This window comes from Balaenoptera acutorostrata, chromosome 1, assembly GCF_949987535.1.
Source record: "Balaenoptera acutorostrata chromosome 1, mBalAcu1.1, whole genome shotgun sequence".
Classification (NCBI taxonomy): Eukaryota; Metazoa; Chordata; class Mammalia; order Artiodactyla; family Balaenopteridae; genus Balaenoptera; species Balaenoptera acutorostrata.
The window spans coordinates 2,519,943-2,535,802 of NC_080064.1; the positions used below are offsets into that span (position 1 = coordinate 2,519,943).

At 46.4% G+C, this 15,860-nt stretch overlaps 1 protein-coding gene across 4 annotated transcripts in view; it reads right to left on the reverse strand.

Moving 5' to 3' along the window:
* The window catches only part of CEP104 (centrosomal protein 104), a 52,594-nt gene that overhangs the window by 19,635 nt on the left and 17,099 nt on the right, over positions 1-15,860 (reverse strand). For 2 of the 4 annotated variants that reach the window (XM_057554592.1, XM_057554600.1), the window contains exons 5-12: positions 14,762-14,824; positions 14,392-14,468; positions 11,643-11,811; positions 11,129-11,284; positions 9,993-10,220; positions 8,006-8,203; positions 7,257-7,424; positions 6,443-6,616 (exon numbers count right to left, since the gene is read on the reverse strand). In XM_057554592.1, the coding sequence (XP_057410575.1) occupies positions 6,443-6,616; positions 7,257-7,424; positions 8,006-8,203; positions 9,993-10,220; positions 11,129-11,284; positions 11,643-11,811; positions 14,392-14,468; positions 14,762-14,824 (1,233 nt within the window). Of the gene's footprint in view, positions 1-6,442; positions 6,617-7,256; positions 7,425-8,005; positions 8,204-9,992; positions 10,221-11,128; positions 11,285-11,642; positions 11,812-14,391; positions 14,469-14,761; positions 14,825-15,860 lie in introns of those variants that run through there. The other 2 variants (XM_007166217.2, XM_057554597.1) reach the window with 2 other exon arrangements.

The window sequence follows — 15,860 nt, forward strand, 5'->3', positions numbered from 1 at the left end:
TCACCATTGAGAATGATGTTTGCTGTGGGTTTGTCGTATATGGCCTTTATTATGTTGAGGTAGGTTCCCTCTATGCCCACTTTCTGGAGAGTTTTTATCATAAATAGGTGTTGAATTTTGTCAAAAGCTTTCTCTGCATCTATTGAAATGGTCATATGGTTTTTATTCTTCAGATTGTTAATGTGGTGTATCACATTGATTGATGTGCATATGTTGAAGAAACCCTGCACCCTTAGGATAAATCCCACTTGATCATGGTGTATGGTCCTCTTAATTTGTTGTTGGATTTGGTTTGCTAGCATTTTGTTGAGGATTTTTAAGTCTATATTCATCAGTGATATTGGCCTGTAATTTTCTTTTCTTTTTTTGTAGTACCTTTGTCTGGTTTTGGATCAGGGTGATGGTGGCCTCATAGAATGAGCCTGGGAGTGCTCCTTCTGCAATTCTTTGGAAGAGTTTCAGCAGGATAGGTGTTAACTCTTCTCAAAATGTTTGATAGTATTAGCCTATGAAGCCATCACGTCTTGGACTTTTGTTTGTTTTTGTTCATGCTGCACAGCATGTTCAGTTAGTTAGTTCCCCAACCAGGGATGGAACCTGTGCCCCCTGCAGTGGAAGCACAGACTCCTAACCAGTGGACCACAAGGGAATTCCCTGTTAGAAGTTTTAAAATCACAGTTTCAATTTCAGTACTTGTGATTGGTCTGTTCATATTTTCTATTTCTTCCTGGTTCAGTCTTGGAAGGTTGTACCTTTCTGAAAATTTGTCCATTTCTTCTAGGTTGTCCATTTTATCAGTGTATAGTTGCTTGTAGTAGTCTTTTATGATTCTTTGTATTTCTGTGGTGTCTGTTGTAACTTCTCCTTTTTTATTTCTAATTTTATTGATTTGAGTCCTCTCCCTTTTTTTCTTGGAGTCTGGCTAAAGGTTTATCAATTTTGTTTATCTTCTCAAAGAACCAGCTTTTAGTTTCACTGATCTTTGCTATCTTTTTCTTTGTCTCTATTTTATTTATTTCTGCTCTGATCTTTAGGATTTCTTTCCTTCTACTAACTTTGGGTTTTGGATTGTTGTGTTTTCGTTGTCATTTGTCTCTAGGTATTTTTTGATTTCCTCTTTGATTTCCTCAGTGATCTCTTGGTTATTCAGTAGTGTATTGTTTAGCCTCCATGTGTTTGTATTTTTTACAGTTTTCTTCCTGTAACTGATATCTAGTCTCATAGCGTTGTGGTCGGAAAAGATACTTGATACAATTTCAATTTTCTTAAATTTACCAAGGCTTGATTTGTGACCCAAAATATGGTCTATCCTGGAGAATGTTCCACGAGCACTTGAGAAGAAAGTGTATCTGTTGTTTTTGGATGGAATGTCCTATAAATATCAATTAAGTCCATCTTGTTTAATGCATCATTGAAAGCTTGTGTTTCCTTATTTATTTTCATTTTGGATGATGTGTCCATTGGTGAAAGTGGGGTGTTAAAGTCCCCTACTATGATTGTGTTACTGTCGCTTTCCCCTTTTATGGCTGTTAGCATTTGCCTTATGTATTGAGGTGCTCCTATGTTGGGTGCACAAATATTTACAACTGTTATATCTTCTTCATGGATCGATCCCTTGATCATTATGTAGTGTCCTTCTTTGTCTCATGTAACAGTCTTTATTTTAAAGTCTATTTTGTCTGATATGAGAACTGCTACTCCAGCTTTCTTTTGATTTCCATTTGCATGGAATATCTTTTTCCATCCCCTCACTTTCAGTTGGTATGTGTCCCTAGGTCTGAAGTGGGTCTCTTGTAGACAGTGTATATATAGGTCCTGTTTTTGTATCCATTCAGCCAGTCTCTGTGTTTTGGTTGGAGCATTTAATCCATTTATTTTTAAGGTAATTATCAATATGTATGTTCCTATTGCCATTTTCTTAATTGTTTTGGGTTTGTTTTTGTAGATCTTTTTTCTTCCCTTCTTCTTTTGTGGTTTGATGACCATCTTTAGTGTTGTATTTAGGTTGCTTTTTCTTTTTTGTGTGTGTATCTATTGTAGTTTTTTTGGTTTGCATTTCCCATGAGGTTTTGATATAGCAGTCTATATATAAACAAGGTTGTTTTAAGTTGCTGGTCTCTTACTTTCCAATGCAGTTCCCATTTCCTGCATTTGTGTTCTCCTCTTCTCACGATTGCTGGTTTCGATATCATATTTGTGTGTGGATGATTTGCTGCTTTTAGTGTATGTTTGCCTTTACCAGCAAGCTTTCCCATTTCTTAGTTTTCTTGTTTGTAGAAACAAGAATTTTTTTACCCCCCCCACCTAGAGAAGCTCCTTTAGCATTTGTTGTAAAGCTGGTTTGGTGGTGCTGAATTCTCTTAGCTTTTGCTTGTCTGAAAAGCTTTTGATTTCTCCATCAAATCTGAATGACAGCCTTGCTGGGTAAAGTATTCTTGGTCGTACGTTTTTCCCTTTCATCACTTTAAATATATCCTGCTATTCCCTTTTGGCCTGTGGAGTTTTTGCTGAAAAATCAGCTGATAACCTTCTGGGGATTCCCTTGTATGTTATTTGTTGCTTTTCCCTTGTTGCTTTTAATATTTTTTCTTTGTATTTAATTTTTGTTAGTTTGATTAACATGTGTCTTGGCATGTTTCTCCTTGGGTTTATCCTGTATGGGACTCTCTGTGCTTCCTGGATTTGGGTGACTATTTCCTTTCCCATGTTAGGGAAGGTTTCAACTATAATCTCTTCAAATATTTTCTCAGTCCCCTCTTTTTCTCTTTTTCTTCTGGGACCCCTATAATTCGAATGTTGGTGTGTTCAATGTTGTCTCAGAGGTCTCTGAGAGTGTCCTCAATTCTTTTCATTCTTTTTCCTTTATTCTGCTCCTTGGCAGTTAATTCCACCATTTTATCTTCCAGCTCACTTATCCGTTCTTCTGCCTCAGTTATTCTGCTATTGATTCCTTCTAGTGTATTTTCCATTTCAGTTATTGTGTTGTTCATCACTGTTTGTTTGTTCTTTAGTTCTTCTAGGTCCTTGTTAAACATTCCTTGTATCTTCTCCATCCGTGCCTCCATTCCTTTTCTGAGATGTTGGATCATCTTTATTACCATGACTCTGAATTCTTTTTCAGGTAGACTGCCTATTTCCTCTTCATTTAGTTGTTCTTGTGGGTTTTTACCTTGCTCCTTTGTCTGCAGCATATTTCTCTGTCTTCTCTTCTTTCTAATTTACTGTATTTGTGGTCTCCTTTCGCAGGCTACAGGGTGGTAGTTCCTCTTGCTCCTGGTGTCTGCCCCCTGGTGGGTGGAGCTGGGTCTTGTCCCTCTGGTGAGCAGGGTTGTGTCAAGAGGTGTGTTTTGGGGTGTCTCTGAGCTTAGTATGACTTTAGGCAGCCTGTCTGCTAATGGGTAGGGCTGTGTTCCTTTCTTGCTGGTTGTTTGGCCTGAGATGTTCCAGCACTGGAGCCTGCAGGCTGTTGGGTGAAGCTGGGTCTCGGTGCCAAGACAGGGACCTCCAGGAGAGCTCATGCTGATTAATATTCCCTGGGGCTGGGAATTCCCTGGCGGTCCAGTGGCCAGGACTTGGCACTCCCACCACGGTGGCTTGGGTTCGACCCCTGGTTGGGGAACCAAGATCCCGCAAGCCGCACAGTGCGGTGTGCCCCAAACTCTTAAACGCTCACTTCTATCTTATCTTCCCCCAGCGCCCAGGCTACAGGAGGCGTGTTTGCTCAAAGAATAAAAATATTTAGATCAAGACCATTACACATTTTTCTTGTACCCCATTTTTCTATTCTGATTTAATTCTCCATATATTTTTATTTATTAAAAAAATTAATAGCGTACATTGAATAAGAACAACACTAGAAAAAGCAAACTGTACATTTTAATCATGTTTAAGGCAACATTTACCTGGTTTAGAACATAAGGAAAATATGGCGGTGAATCACTAAGAATAATCTATGATGCTCTTGGGTAGACAGGATCTTTTTTTCCTTGGCCATTTCTTCCAGGTTGTCCATTTTATTGGCATAGAGTTTCTTGTAGTAGTCTCTTAGGATGCTTTGTATTTCTGCGGTGTCTGTTGTAACTTCCCCTTTTTCATTTCTAATTTTATTGATTTGAGTCCTCTCCCTCTTTTTCTTGATGAGTCTGGCTAATGGCTTATCAATTTTGTTTATCTTCTCAAAGAATCAGCTTTTAGTTTTATTGATCTTTGCTATTGTTTTCTTTGTTTCTATTTCATTTATTTCTGCTCTGATCTTTATGCTTTCTTTCCTTCTGCTAACTTTGGGTTTTGTTTGTTCTTCTTTCTCTAGTTCCTTTAGGTGTAAGGTTAGATTGTTTACTTGAGATTTTTCTTGTTTCTTTAGGTAGGCTGTATAGCTATAAACTTCGCTCTTAGAACTGCTTTTGATGCATCCCATAGGTTTTGGATCGTTGTGTTTTCATTGTCATTTGTCTCTAGGTATTTTTTGATTTCCTCTTTGATTTCTTCAGTGATCTCTTGGTTATTTAGTAACGTATTGTTTAGCCTCCATGTGTTTGTGTTTTTTACGTTTTTTTCCCTGTAATTCATTTCTAATCTCATAGCGTTGTGGTCAGAAAAGATGCTTGATATGATTTCAATTTTCTTAAATATACTGAGGCTTGATTTGTGGCCCAAGATGTGATCTATCCTGGAGAATGTTCTGTGCGCACTTGAGAAGAAAGTGTAATCTGCTGTTTTTGGATGGAATGTCCTATAAATATTAATTAAATCTATCTGGTCTATTGTGTCATTAAAAGCTTGTGTTTCCTTATTTATTTTCATTTTGGATGATCTGTCCATTGGTGTAAGTGAGGTGTTAAAGTCCCCCACTATTATTGTGTTACTGTCGATTTCCTCTTTTATAGCTGTTAGCAGTTGCCTTATGTATTGAGGTGCTCCTATGTTGGGTGCATATATATTTATAATTGTTATATCTTTTTCTTGGATTGATCCCTTGATCATTATGTAGTGTCCTTCCTTGTCTCTTGTAACATTCTTTATTTTAAAGTCTATTTTATCTGATATGAGTATAGCTACTCCAGCTTTCTTTTGATTTCCATTTGCATGGAATATCTTTTTCCATCCCCTCACTTTCAGTCTGTATGTGTCCCTAGGTCTGAAGTGGGTCTCTTGTAGACAGCATATATATGGGTCTTGTTTTTGTATCCATTCAGCCAGTCTGTGTCTTTTGGTTGGAGCATGTAATCCATTCATGTTTAAGGTAATTATCGATATGTATGTTCCTATGACCATTTTCTTAATTGTTTTGGGTTTGTTTTTGTAGGTCTTTTTCTTCTCTTGTGTTTCCCACTTACAGAAGTTCCTTTAGCATTTGTTGTAGAGCTGGTTTGGTGGTGCTGAATTCTCTTAGCTTTTGCTTGCCTGTAAAGCTTTTGATTTCTCCATCAAATTTGAACGAGATCCTTGCTGGGTAGAGTAATCTTGGTTGTAGGTTCTTCCCTTTCATCACTTTAAGTATATCATGCCACTCCCTTTTGGCTTGTAGAGTTTCTGCTGAGAAATCAGCTGTTAACCTTATGGGAGTTCCCTTGTATGTTATTTGTCATTTTTCCCTTGCTGCTTTCAACAATTTTTCTTTGTCTTTAATTTTTGCCAATTTGATTACTATGTGTCTCGGTGTGTTTCTCCTTGGGTTTATCCTGTATGGGACTCGCTGCGCTTCCTGGACTTGGGTGGCTACTTCCTTTCCCATGTTAGGGAGGTTTTCAACTATAATCTCTTCAAATATTTTCTCTGGTCCTTTCTCTCTCTCTTCTCCTTCTGGGACCCCTATAATGCGAATGTTGTTGCATTTAATGTTGTCCCAGAGGTCTCTTAGGCTGTCTTCATTTCTTTTCATTCTTTTTTCTTTAGTCTGTTCCACAGCAGTGAATTCCACCGTTCTGTCTTCCAGGTCACTTATCCATTCTTCTGCCTCAGTTATTCTGCTATTGTTTCCTTCTAGTGTAGTTTTCATTTCAGTTATTGTATTGTTCATCACTGTTTGTTTGTTCTTTAATTCTTCTAGGTCTTTGTTAAACATTTCTTGCATCTTCTTGATCTTTGCCTCCATTCTTATTCCGAGGTCCTGAATCATCTTCACTATCATTATTCTGAATTCTTTTTCTGGAAGGTTGCCTATCTCCACTTCATTTAGTTGTTTTTCCGGGGTTTTATCTTGTTCCTTCATCTGTTATATAGCCCTCTGCCTTTTCATCTTGCTTGTCTTTCTGTGAATGTGGTTTTTGTTCCACAGGCTGCAGGATTATAGTTTTTCTTGCTTCTGCCGTCTGCCCTCTGGTGGTTGAGGCTATCTAAGAGGCTTCGGGTAGACAGGATCTTGTAAGGTATTAAGAAAGTCAAGTATCTGTAGTTATATGTTTATTATTTATGGTTTCAAATTTTGTGGTGAAGTTCATACCTGAATAAAATTGGAAGCTATAACACGGAGGCGAGCAGAAGAATCTCCAGTTCTCGTGAGCAGAATGGGAATGGTCCTTTCCACACAGTGAGTTGTTTCAAGCTTACCCAGTTTATGTTTAGGAATATATTGTGTGATTATCATTTTCAACAATTTCAAAGATGCCTGAAAGACCTAAGAAAAAAGTGATAAAAACAGATGAGCCACTCTAACTGAATTCCACCAAAAGAAAACATGAAATTTACTATTAGTTATAAACATGAATGTTACGCTGAAAACTACACGCTGTCGGAAGGACTGGAAATGGCCAACTGAAAACTGCTCTGTGAGCACAGTTCCCTGCACACAGAAGGCACGGGCTCTTATCTCCCACATGTCATAAAGTCCACGACATCTCTCTATAAGCCAAATATCTGATATTACCGCTGAACTGCATGAGCTCCTGTGTGAATGCAGACGACAGTGTAATTGTGGGATGTTCATTCTTAAGGCCCTTTCAGGGTCAGGAGAAGTCAGTGGTAACTCCCAAGCTCCTCAGGTACCATGAAGAACAAAAACATAAAGGGGCATGTATCAGTCGTGGTGGCCAGGCCTCTGTGCACACGGGACCAGAGGGCACGGCCCACGGGGACAGACCTCAGACTCCTTAGCGACCACATTCCTTCCTTGAGAGCTTCATTCCTAGTGACACCACATGCTAGGTGACAACAGTACTGGGGACCAGGCTGCCTCTCGGGCTACCCTGACCTCCTGGGGACATCCTGGCAGCTCTCTGGCAGACATGGGGGCCCCTGAGGGGCGGGCAGGGACTCACTGGGGTCACGATGTCTCGGATGGCTCTCCTGATGAGGAATACGGCCGCCCTCAGCGTGCTCTTCAGGTCTTCCTTTGGGGTTGCCGCCGGTGCATCCATCAGCTGTTTATACAGGGCGAGCAGCGCGTCCTCCCGGTGCGACCATGTCTTGGAATAGGCCCCGGCCACCTGGGAGGGCGGGAGCCGGCCCCTCAGAGTGGGCATTTGGCCACGTCCCCTCCCCAGCAGCCCCAGCAGTCCCGGCAGCCTACACCCTGCACCCCCGGCCTTGGTTTGTTTTAAACCAAGACACAGCTTTTCTAATAACAGGACCTCCACCCACTAGGTATGTGTATTTGGAGAAATACTCCTCCTAACGTGCAAAATTTAAGTTTATGAGAAAACATGGAACATATTAAAAGTTCCAGCACGAGAATCTTTTGAGGCTGGTGACACGCTCATGTTTTGTTTGCTCTGCTGTCCTCTTCCCTGGAGCTGGCGGTGCTCTCAGGTGGGAGCTGGTGTTGGACCCCAGCCCTGTCACCACCACAAAGGAGGCCCAGGCTTAAATGGATACTTGTCATGAAATCTGAAATTCTAGCTTATGCTTGTAATGCTTCACATAAGGAGTAACTATCAAAAGAGTTTGCCATTGAACAGTGAGGACAAAGGGCAGTTGCAGCATCAGGACCAGCAAGCCTGGGAGCCCTGTGGAGCCGCCCGCCCCTGCCTGTTGTTTGCAGGCTGTTTATACGAGCTTCTGTTCTTACCAAGGCCTCTCCCAGCACGTCCACGGCGGAGCTGGCTTCGCGCAAGGCCTTCTCTGTTAGAGGCTCAGGCTCAGCCGCAGTGCCCACCCTGGGAGGCTCGCCGCTGTCCGTGTCCCTCCTCTCTGGCTCCGCGGCCACTGCCCCAGGCTGCTTGCAGGTCGCGGGAAGGGGCCGCTCATCGTAGGGCAGGGACTCGAGCTGCGGGAGGACAGGGCGGCTGCTGGGCTCGGTGCAGGATCCTCCCCATGTGCTGACCACCCCGTCTACACCCGTGGGCTCACTGCTTGGGACATACCTGGTCAGAATGATGGTATTTTGCTAAATATCAGTCTTATCAAGTTAGAATAATTTATACAATAGGGTGTAATTGGAAAAAAAATTAGATCAGGGGTTTTATTCCCTTCTAAACTTACTACAGACCTAATAAACAAGCAATGTAGATTCTGCCGCGATTACTATTTACAACTAGTGATTTCAGTTCAGCTGACAGTAGGTCACTACAGTAAAAGTCATTACAGTTTTTTTCTGGCAAGACCTTTGGCATTTTCTTAGTTTATTAGTTTATTTCTGAGAAATAACTATCAAGCCTCATTTTAAACGCATCCAGTATCCAGCAGCCTTGAACTAACACAGGCAGCCAAAGCTCCAGATCCTTACGCCACCTTTGTCTGCACGCTTCAGCAGACATTTCCCGGGCTCTGCTCTTGGTGACCCACGCAGAGCAATGGGAAGACAGACTCCCTGCCCTCGACGGGCCTCGTTCTCAGGGGGAGACAGATATACATTAAACAAGTAAACACGTCGCAGACTTCCAGGTAACTGAGGGCAGAAAGAGCGATTCCAGACTCACTTTCTAAGGCAGGCATCACGGTGACACTGAACAGACAAGGAGGACCATTTATTCATACTTAATACTTGCTGAGGTCTTAACCGGGTGTACAACACATGGGAGATTCAGTTTCTCATCTTTTAAAATGTACTCACACTTGTAAAACAATACACATTGAGGTACTAAAAAAGGAGAAATTAGAGTACTTTTAGATTGAAGTGTGTAACGTAACAATTAAGTTGCAGACAAGATATCACTGGAGGGAGAGGGAGGACGGCAGTGCTCACCGACGCGCCCTGGGAGAGCCAGCGGCACGAGGGCGTGGAGGCCGCGTGGCAGCTGTGGGCCTCTCCAGCTTTCCTGGGCCTCTGGCTGCCGTCGGCACTTGCCTGTGCCCGCCTGGCATCCTTCCGTCCTCCCCAGGGTCTACTGGCCACGTGGCCACGCACGGCAGGGGCTCCAGGGAGGCCCTAACAGGCCAGTCGGCACCTTTGTCCCCTCTGGTCCTCGTCACTGCTCCTGAGGCGGCAGGTGACTGAGGCCGATCTAAGCAGGGTTAACCCGGGGACTCTGCTTAGAATGGGACGCACGCTCCCCCCAGATGGCACAGCGTACAGACCTGAGGCTGAGGTCACGTGACGGGCCCAGCCTTCCAAGAGGGCGTCTCAGAACCACAGAAAACAGACTCGCAAGATAGGAATCAAACCAACCCTGGAACCCACGTGACCTCTTAAAATTCCCAGTTATAAACGCCAATAACCCCCAGTTTGAACCAGGTTTTCTGTCCCGTGCCACATAGGAGGTTCTAACAGGTACGGTAACTGTGTATGACTTGCACCGAGGCTCTACTAAGGTCATGCCAGGGTCGGAACCTGACGAATACTGTCTCATTTATTCCTGGAAACCACCCTTTAAGCAGACGTCTGTACATCTTTGCAAAGAGAAAAGCAGAGGCTCAGAGGATGAAGTGTGTCTCAGCCATTGGCCGATGTTCCAGCCGCAGCTTTTCTGCCCCTCTCCCTGACGCAGCGCGGGTAAGGCTGTCACTGTTTTGTACCCCGATACATCCCTTGTCCCAGGAAAGCACCCGGCATGATGCGGGTCCCCACTACATACATGTGGAATAAACTGCCCACAGCGTGAACATGAGTTACCTACATGGGTCTTGGGAGGAGGGTCTGCGGCGGGGGGTGACCGGTCCACCGCACAATGCTGAGGAGAAATGTCCAGGGGATGCGATGAAGGCTTCTCCTGAAGGAAAGGGTCTGCAAACCGGTTTTCTGTCCCCCTTTCTTCTGGCTGTGGCAGTGTGAGTGCGGGCTGCTGGTGGCAAGGGCTGCTGGAACAGACCAGGGGCTGGAGGGGCAAGTCCAGAGGCCTCCGTATCTGGGGAGAAACAGGCCATTCAATCCCCAGTGTCACTGCCCCACCAGACCCACCCCTTGTTCCCCCAGGGGAGCGCTAGTTTGGGAAGGCAGGGGGGAAACCCACACTGACGAGGTCCCATAGCCATGTCACTGCCCCCGACTGTCTCTGGATGGCTACTGTGTGGACCACTCAAGTGACACCTGTACCAAAACATCAGCGTGGCCGTGAGCGTCTGTGCATGGGGTGCTGTGGCGGGGAGGCCATAGGTGGGCAGGGAGCACTCGGGCTGGACCCGAGAGGCCTGTGCTGGTCACTCCGTGTCTGCAAAGCGGGCCACTTTGTGTCACCTGAACGAGTGCAACCGACTCAGCGGTGGTCACGTGCTGGGCCAGGAGCAAGCGCTCTGGGCAGACGACCGCATCTGGGCTCCCTGTTCTCACCCCCGTGGATGGGATGGGGAAACTGAGGCACAAAGAGGCCAAGGGATGAGTCCGAGACCACAGAGTTGGACGGAGGAACGGAGCCCGGGGCCTGGCAGGGAGTGCCAGAGGCTGCACTCCCTGCACTGCCCTCTGGGTGCCGGGCCTGTGTCCCAGCCTGGAACGTGGGCTCTGGACATGAGACCCGCCCCACCCAGCCCGAGCCGCCAGGGTGGTGCTCTCTCCCTGCACTCCCGGGGACCGTGCGGGCAGGGCTGCCAACAGGAGAGATGCAGTGGCCCACCGGGAAGCCTTCCCACCCGACCTGCCCTGTCTCCGCCTCTGCAAATCCTCCTGCAAGAGTGCGTCAAGGCCAGGCCTAGGACACGGGCCCGCGGGCTGCAGCTACCTGTCACCGCTGTGGCCTGAGCCTGACAAAGTCCTCCGTTTTGCAACACACACGGCCGCCCTCCCTCGTGGCCCCAGGTGTGGGCCCCCGGCACCCACCAGCTCGGCGCCCACCAGCTCGTGCAGCCGCAGCTGCCCGTACACCCGGCTGCGGTAGCGCTCCATCTGCTGCTTCTTCTCCTTGGCCAGGTCGTAGTCTTCCTTCTCCACGGCGCAGCGCTTCTCCACCTCGTACCGGCCCAGCCGCTCCCCGACCTGAAGCACACGGCCGACCCGCTCACGCGAGGTGCAAAGGCGGCTTTAAAGGAACGCTTCGAGCACAGTGTGGGCGACCAGCTCCGTGTCGGGGGGAGAGGGGGACGGCACGGGGAATGGCGGGAACGGGCCACCACCACCTGCAAGCTCACGGTAGTTTAAACATCCTATGTTTCCTGCGGCCGCGGGTGGCACGTGGCCCCGAGGAGGGCTCTGCAGGGGTGTGTGCTCTTGCTGTCCTTCCTGTGCTGACGCCCCTGAACCCACGCTAACCCCGCAGCCTTCAGAGGCCTGCCGTTTGCTGAGCGGGAACCAGGGCAGTTAGACACGGAGCCGCCACCTTCCCCGCAGGCAGTACCTTCTGCAGGTCGGCAATGGCCTGCTTGAGCGTCTTGGCGTCGTCGTAGCGCTCCCTCTGGGCCGCCTCGCGCTTCCTCTCATCTAACCTACGGATAATCTGTGCCACTTCTGGATCCTGGTACATGTCAAAGGCCAAGTCATCTAGTGGGGAAATATAGTCAGACTTCCTAAAGGAAAGGAAAGGGTACTTTAGAGCCAGTTTCAATCTACGTGACGCTGTAGGGGGAGAGTGGGCCCCGTGCTCAGTGCTGAAGACACAGACAGTCTGGAAAGGTCCCACCCCCACCCGTTCCGGAGCATTTCCGGCTGAGAAAGCAGAGGCTCAGAGAAGTCAGTAATGGGCTTCAGGGTCACACAGCAAGTGCAGGCAGGTCTTGCTGACCCCACAGCGTATGCTCTTGACCATGAATTATATGCACTCGGGGCATCTGAGCCCTCAGTGCGCTCATTCACTCGTTTGGCAGAAATTCCGAGTGCAGACCGTGCAGGGCTCTGCTCTGGGCGCAGGGACGGGACAGAGCACGTGCATCATTTGCAGACGTGGGAAAACCAAAACCAAAGCCAGCCGTGACCAGGCCCCAGCCCTGCAGAGGCTGGCTTGGTGGCCCAGGCCGAGTCCAGGGTTGCATTTCACGCCACAGTAATGGCGACGAGCATTAGAGATGGAGAACTGCTACCACTGGGCTTGTACCTCAAAGTGTCTGATCGTAGGACATCACCATCCAGTCCTGCAGGAGATCAGAGAAATCCTTCCCAGAATAAATGACCTAAACATGATCTGAATAACCTGTTTCGGATTACGCATCGCCTCCCTCTTTCCTCCCAATTTTATAACCGGCCAGCAGCTTTCTTCTGGGCCTGACGTTTAGAATCAGGACGCCGTTCTAACTACTCGACAGAAGCGTTAGGGGACACGGTTCAGAGTCTCCCAATCTGCTGCATCAGAGGCAGGAAGACGCCTGCTGTTAGCTTCGCCTTGGGTGTCCTTGCACACAGGGAATCTCATTAAAGAGATTATTTGTCATAAAAGTTTAGTTGATTAACAATATATTCAAACAGGACGGGGGACCACATCGCCTTTCAGAAGCAGCCGGGACCCCCTCCCCCCAACGCCTTGAATCAGGCGGCGGCGGGTACAGCAGCGGGCCCACGGCCACGGCGGCCGTGAGCATCTCCGTTCGTCTCAGGGATGACTGCACAAGAGCACGTTTCTGTGCTTCCAAGATCCGCTGACTCTTTTTACCTAAATACACACCACACTCTAAAGTCTAACTCACTCTGCCTTGACGTTCCAGAGGTGAAACCAAGACTTCATTACAGTATAAAAACCCTACGAAGGACGAACTGATGTTGCAATGCCCAGGCATTGGCAGCGCCCACTTTCCACGATGCCCCCGCGGTGCCTGTGGACTCAGCCTTGGGCGCTGCCCACAACCTTTCAAGACCTCCCTCTACCTTCAGGAAAACCCTGGCGGGGGGGTGGGGGGCAGGACAAGAAACTGCAGTTTACTGTCCCCCATGGCTAACTTGATAAAGTACTGATTTAAATAGAAACCACAGTTCCCCAGAGGGCTTTTCTTGGAGATACTAAACCCGGTAAGTGAGCTTAGTCGTCCCTGGTCCCTGTTCACCAAGGGCAAAGCCGGGGGCAGCACCTCCACGATGCTGAAGGAAGTGGAGACGTACCCGCCGTCAGCGTTCCCCCCCGTGCTTCTCACCCCCACCTGGCAAGGTGAGGACTCCAGCAGGGGGGAAGGATCCGGGCTGGGGACTGAGGTGGAGCTTGTGCGGGTGGGATGGGTCACCCTGCACCGTGACTTTTTATACACGAAACCGTAAGCACGGCCTCCACTCCAGCGTGCCACACTCAGCACCACCCAGTGGCTCCGAGCAACGGCACAGAGAACTGACCCCACGTTTGATGCAAACGGAAGAGCCAGCAGTTCTGGCCACGTGCGTGTGAGCGTGGAAATACACCACAGGTCATGGGCAAATGTCAACCGTCTACTAACATCTAAGCATCTTATCTTTTTGCTATTGGGAAGTTGCCATCAGAAAAGGGGACCTGGGTATTGTTTTGAATTCCTTTCTCTTTAGGCCGGGCGCCTGTGGAAGCAGTCCCCCTGCTTTAATAAACAGCAGGCACATGACAAGGGTGCTGAAGGACTCTGTCCCAGAGGGGCACCTAGGGACAGAGGGTGTAAAGTGCCGTGCCCTTGGCCTTGCCCTCCACGCCTGACTTGCTAAAGAGTCAGCAAGATAGCGAAGTCTGTACAACTGTCCACGTGAGGAGTGTGGAGAGGAACTTACAGAAATTGATATGACATGCAGTTCTCACTCCCTTAAGGAATGAGATTTTAAAGCAGATATAAGATGAACTTTGGGGTAACTGGTAATCTGGGTCAATTAATACTTTGATTCTTACCTATGAATTTGCCTGTGCCACCAAAATATCAAAGGATGGCTGACAGATCTTTTATCTGAATGCATTTGAGGAACTGTCTAGTAATACGAGAACATATAAGAAACGAAGTCATCTCTGAAGGGCAGTGAATGAAGATGTGCTAAATAAAACAGCGACCTTAATCTGCAGTGTATTTAAGACAATCCCATCAATGGCTTATTCGGCTCCAGACTGAATGTAGAGGCCCCCAGGTCCAGGATCCTTTCTTTGGAGCTGACTTGCACTTTCATGATTCCAAGGAAAATTACAGAAATGTATAGCCTCGGGTGGGCGGGGCTCTTACCCAGAACAAGTTCCTTCGAGAGCTGGGTCCTCTGTGTTGTGCCCTAGATAATGATCAATCAGCTTCTCTCTAGAGGTCTTTGGGGGAAAAAGTTATGCTTAGTATCTCAGAGAGAAAAGGAACAACATAAAACAGGGATGATCTGACATAAAGGTGTCAGTCAGGGAGCTTCAATGATCCTAGTGTCCTGGAGGGACAACTAAAATTCTTGAGTAAAGTTTAATACAACAGCTGCTGAAAATTATCTGCTAGCTGTTCACCAGATAGTTTTGTGAGGATTTTTAGGATGATACTTTTGTGACAAAAATAAACGATCCCCTCTTGTTAGAAATAAACGTCCCTCTTCAGGAATGAAACTTCCCAAACTTACAATATTGCTTTCATCACTGAAATCTGCAGGGTCTCCAATGATATTTATTGCAACCAAAGCAACCTAAGAAAGAGTTAATCAACAGAAATTAAGCATAAAATGTTTGACATGACTTAACCCCGTTATAACAAACTCTGAGCCGAGCTGTCGTAAAACGGGATGATGCACGGCAAGATGCTTCAATTGTAAAATCTCACGCTAATACACAATTATTAATGACTTGTATAGATTATAGAAGTTAATGTTCTAATGCTGAACCAAGAGGGTATTTTAATGTTTAAAGGATGTTAAAACAATATAGCTAAAAAACCTCTGAAGTTTTAACCCAGCTTTATATTGAACCATCCACTCAAGGTTAAGGATGGGGTCACAACTACATGATCGTGGTAAATTAGACAATGAAATGAAAACCCACGTTAACACAGCTTGGTTTGTCCAAGGCACTGATTCTCACTTGACGGGGAGGAGCCGCCTTCCCGTACCCCCTTCCTTGAGAATCACGGTTGCTGAACTGAAAACTGAGGAGTTACTGGTGAATACACAGATGGGGTGGAGGAGGGAAAAGGCTCAGAATTCTGCTGTCAAATACAGACCAGGCAACATGACTGTCTCAGAACTCTCCTTCAGCTCACTTGCTCAGCATAAAGCTCTGACTTGTTGGAATGCTTGCATTCCTCTTGGAGGGGGCAGGGAGTGCTGTAAATACTTGTGCTAATTAACAAGACTGCTTTGGACACAGTTGATTTCCACTATATTCTTTATGCCAAAAAAATAAAAAGGGACGGAGGGAGCTAGAGAGATTCTGGACTGCATGCATCATTAACCCGCATTCTCGATTTCCAGCAGGGGATTTATCTCGTAAGAGTTTAGTGGGTTTATGTAGAACAGTGTTGTCCAACAAAAATACTGGGCTGGCCAAAAAGTCTGTTTGGATTTTTTCCATGAGATGTTACGGAAAAACCTCAACAAACTTTTTGGCCAACCCGATATAATGCAAGCCACATATGTAATTTAAAATTTTCTAGTCGACACAGTGAAAGAAACATTTAAAATTGATTTTTTGATTTTACCAATATATTTAAAGCTAATGTATCCAAAA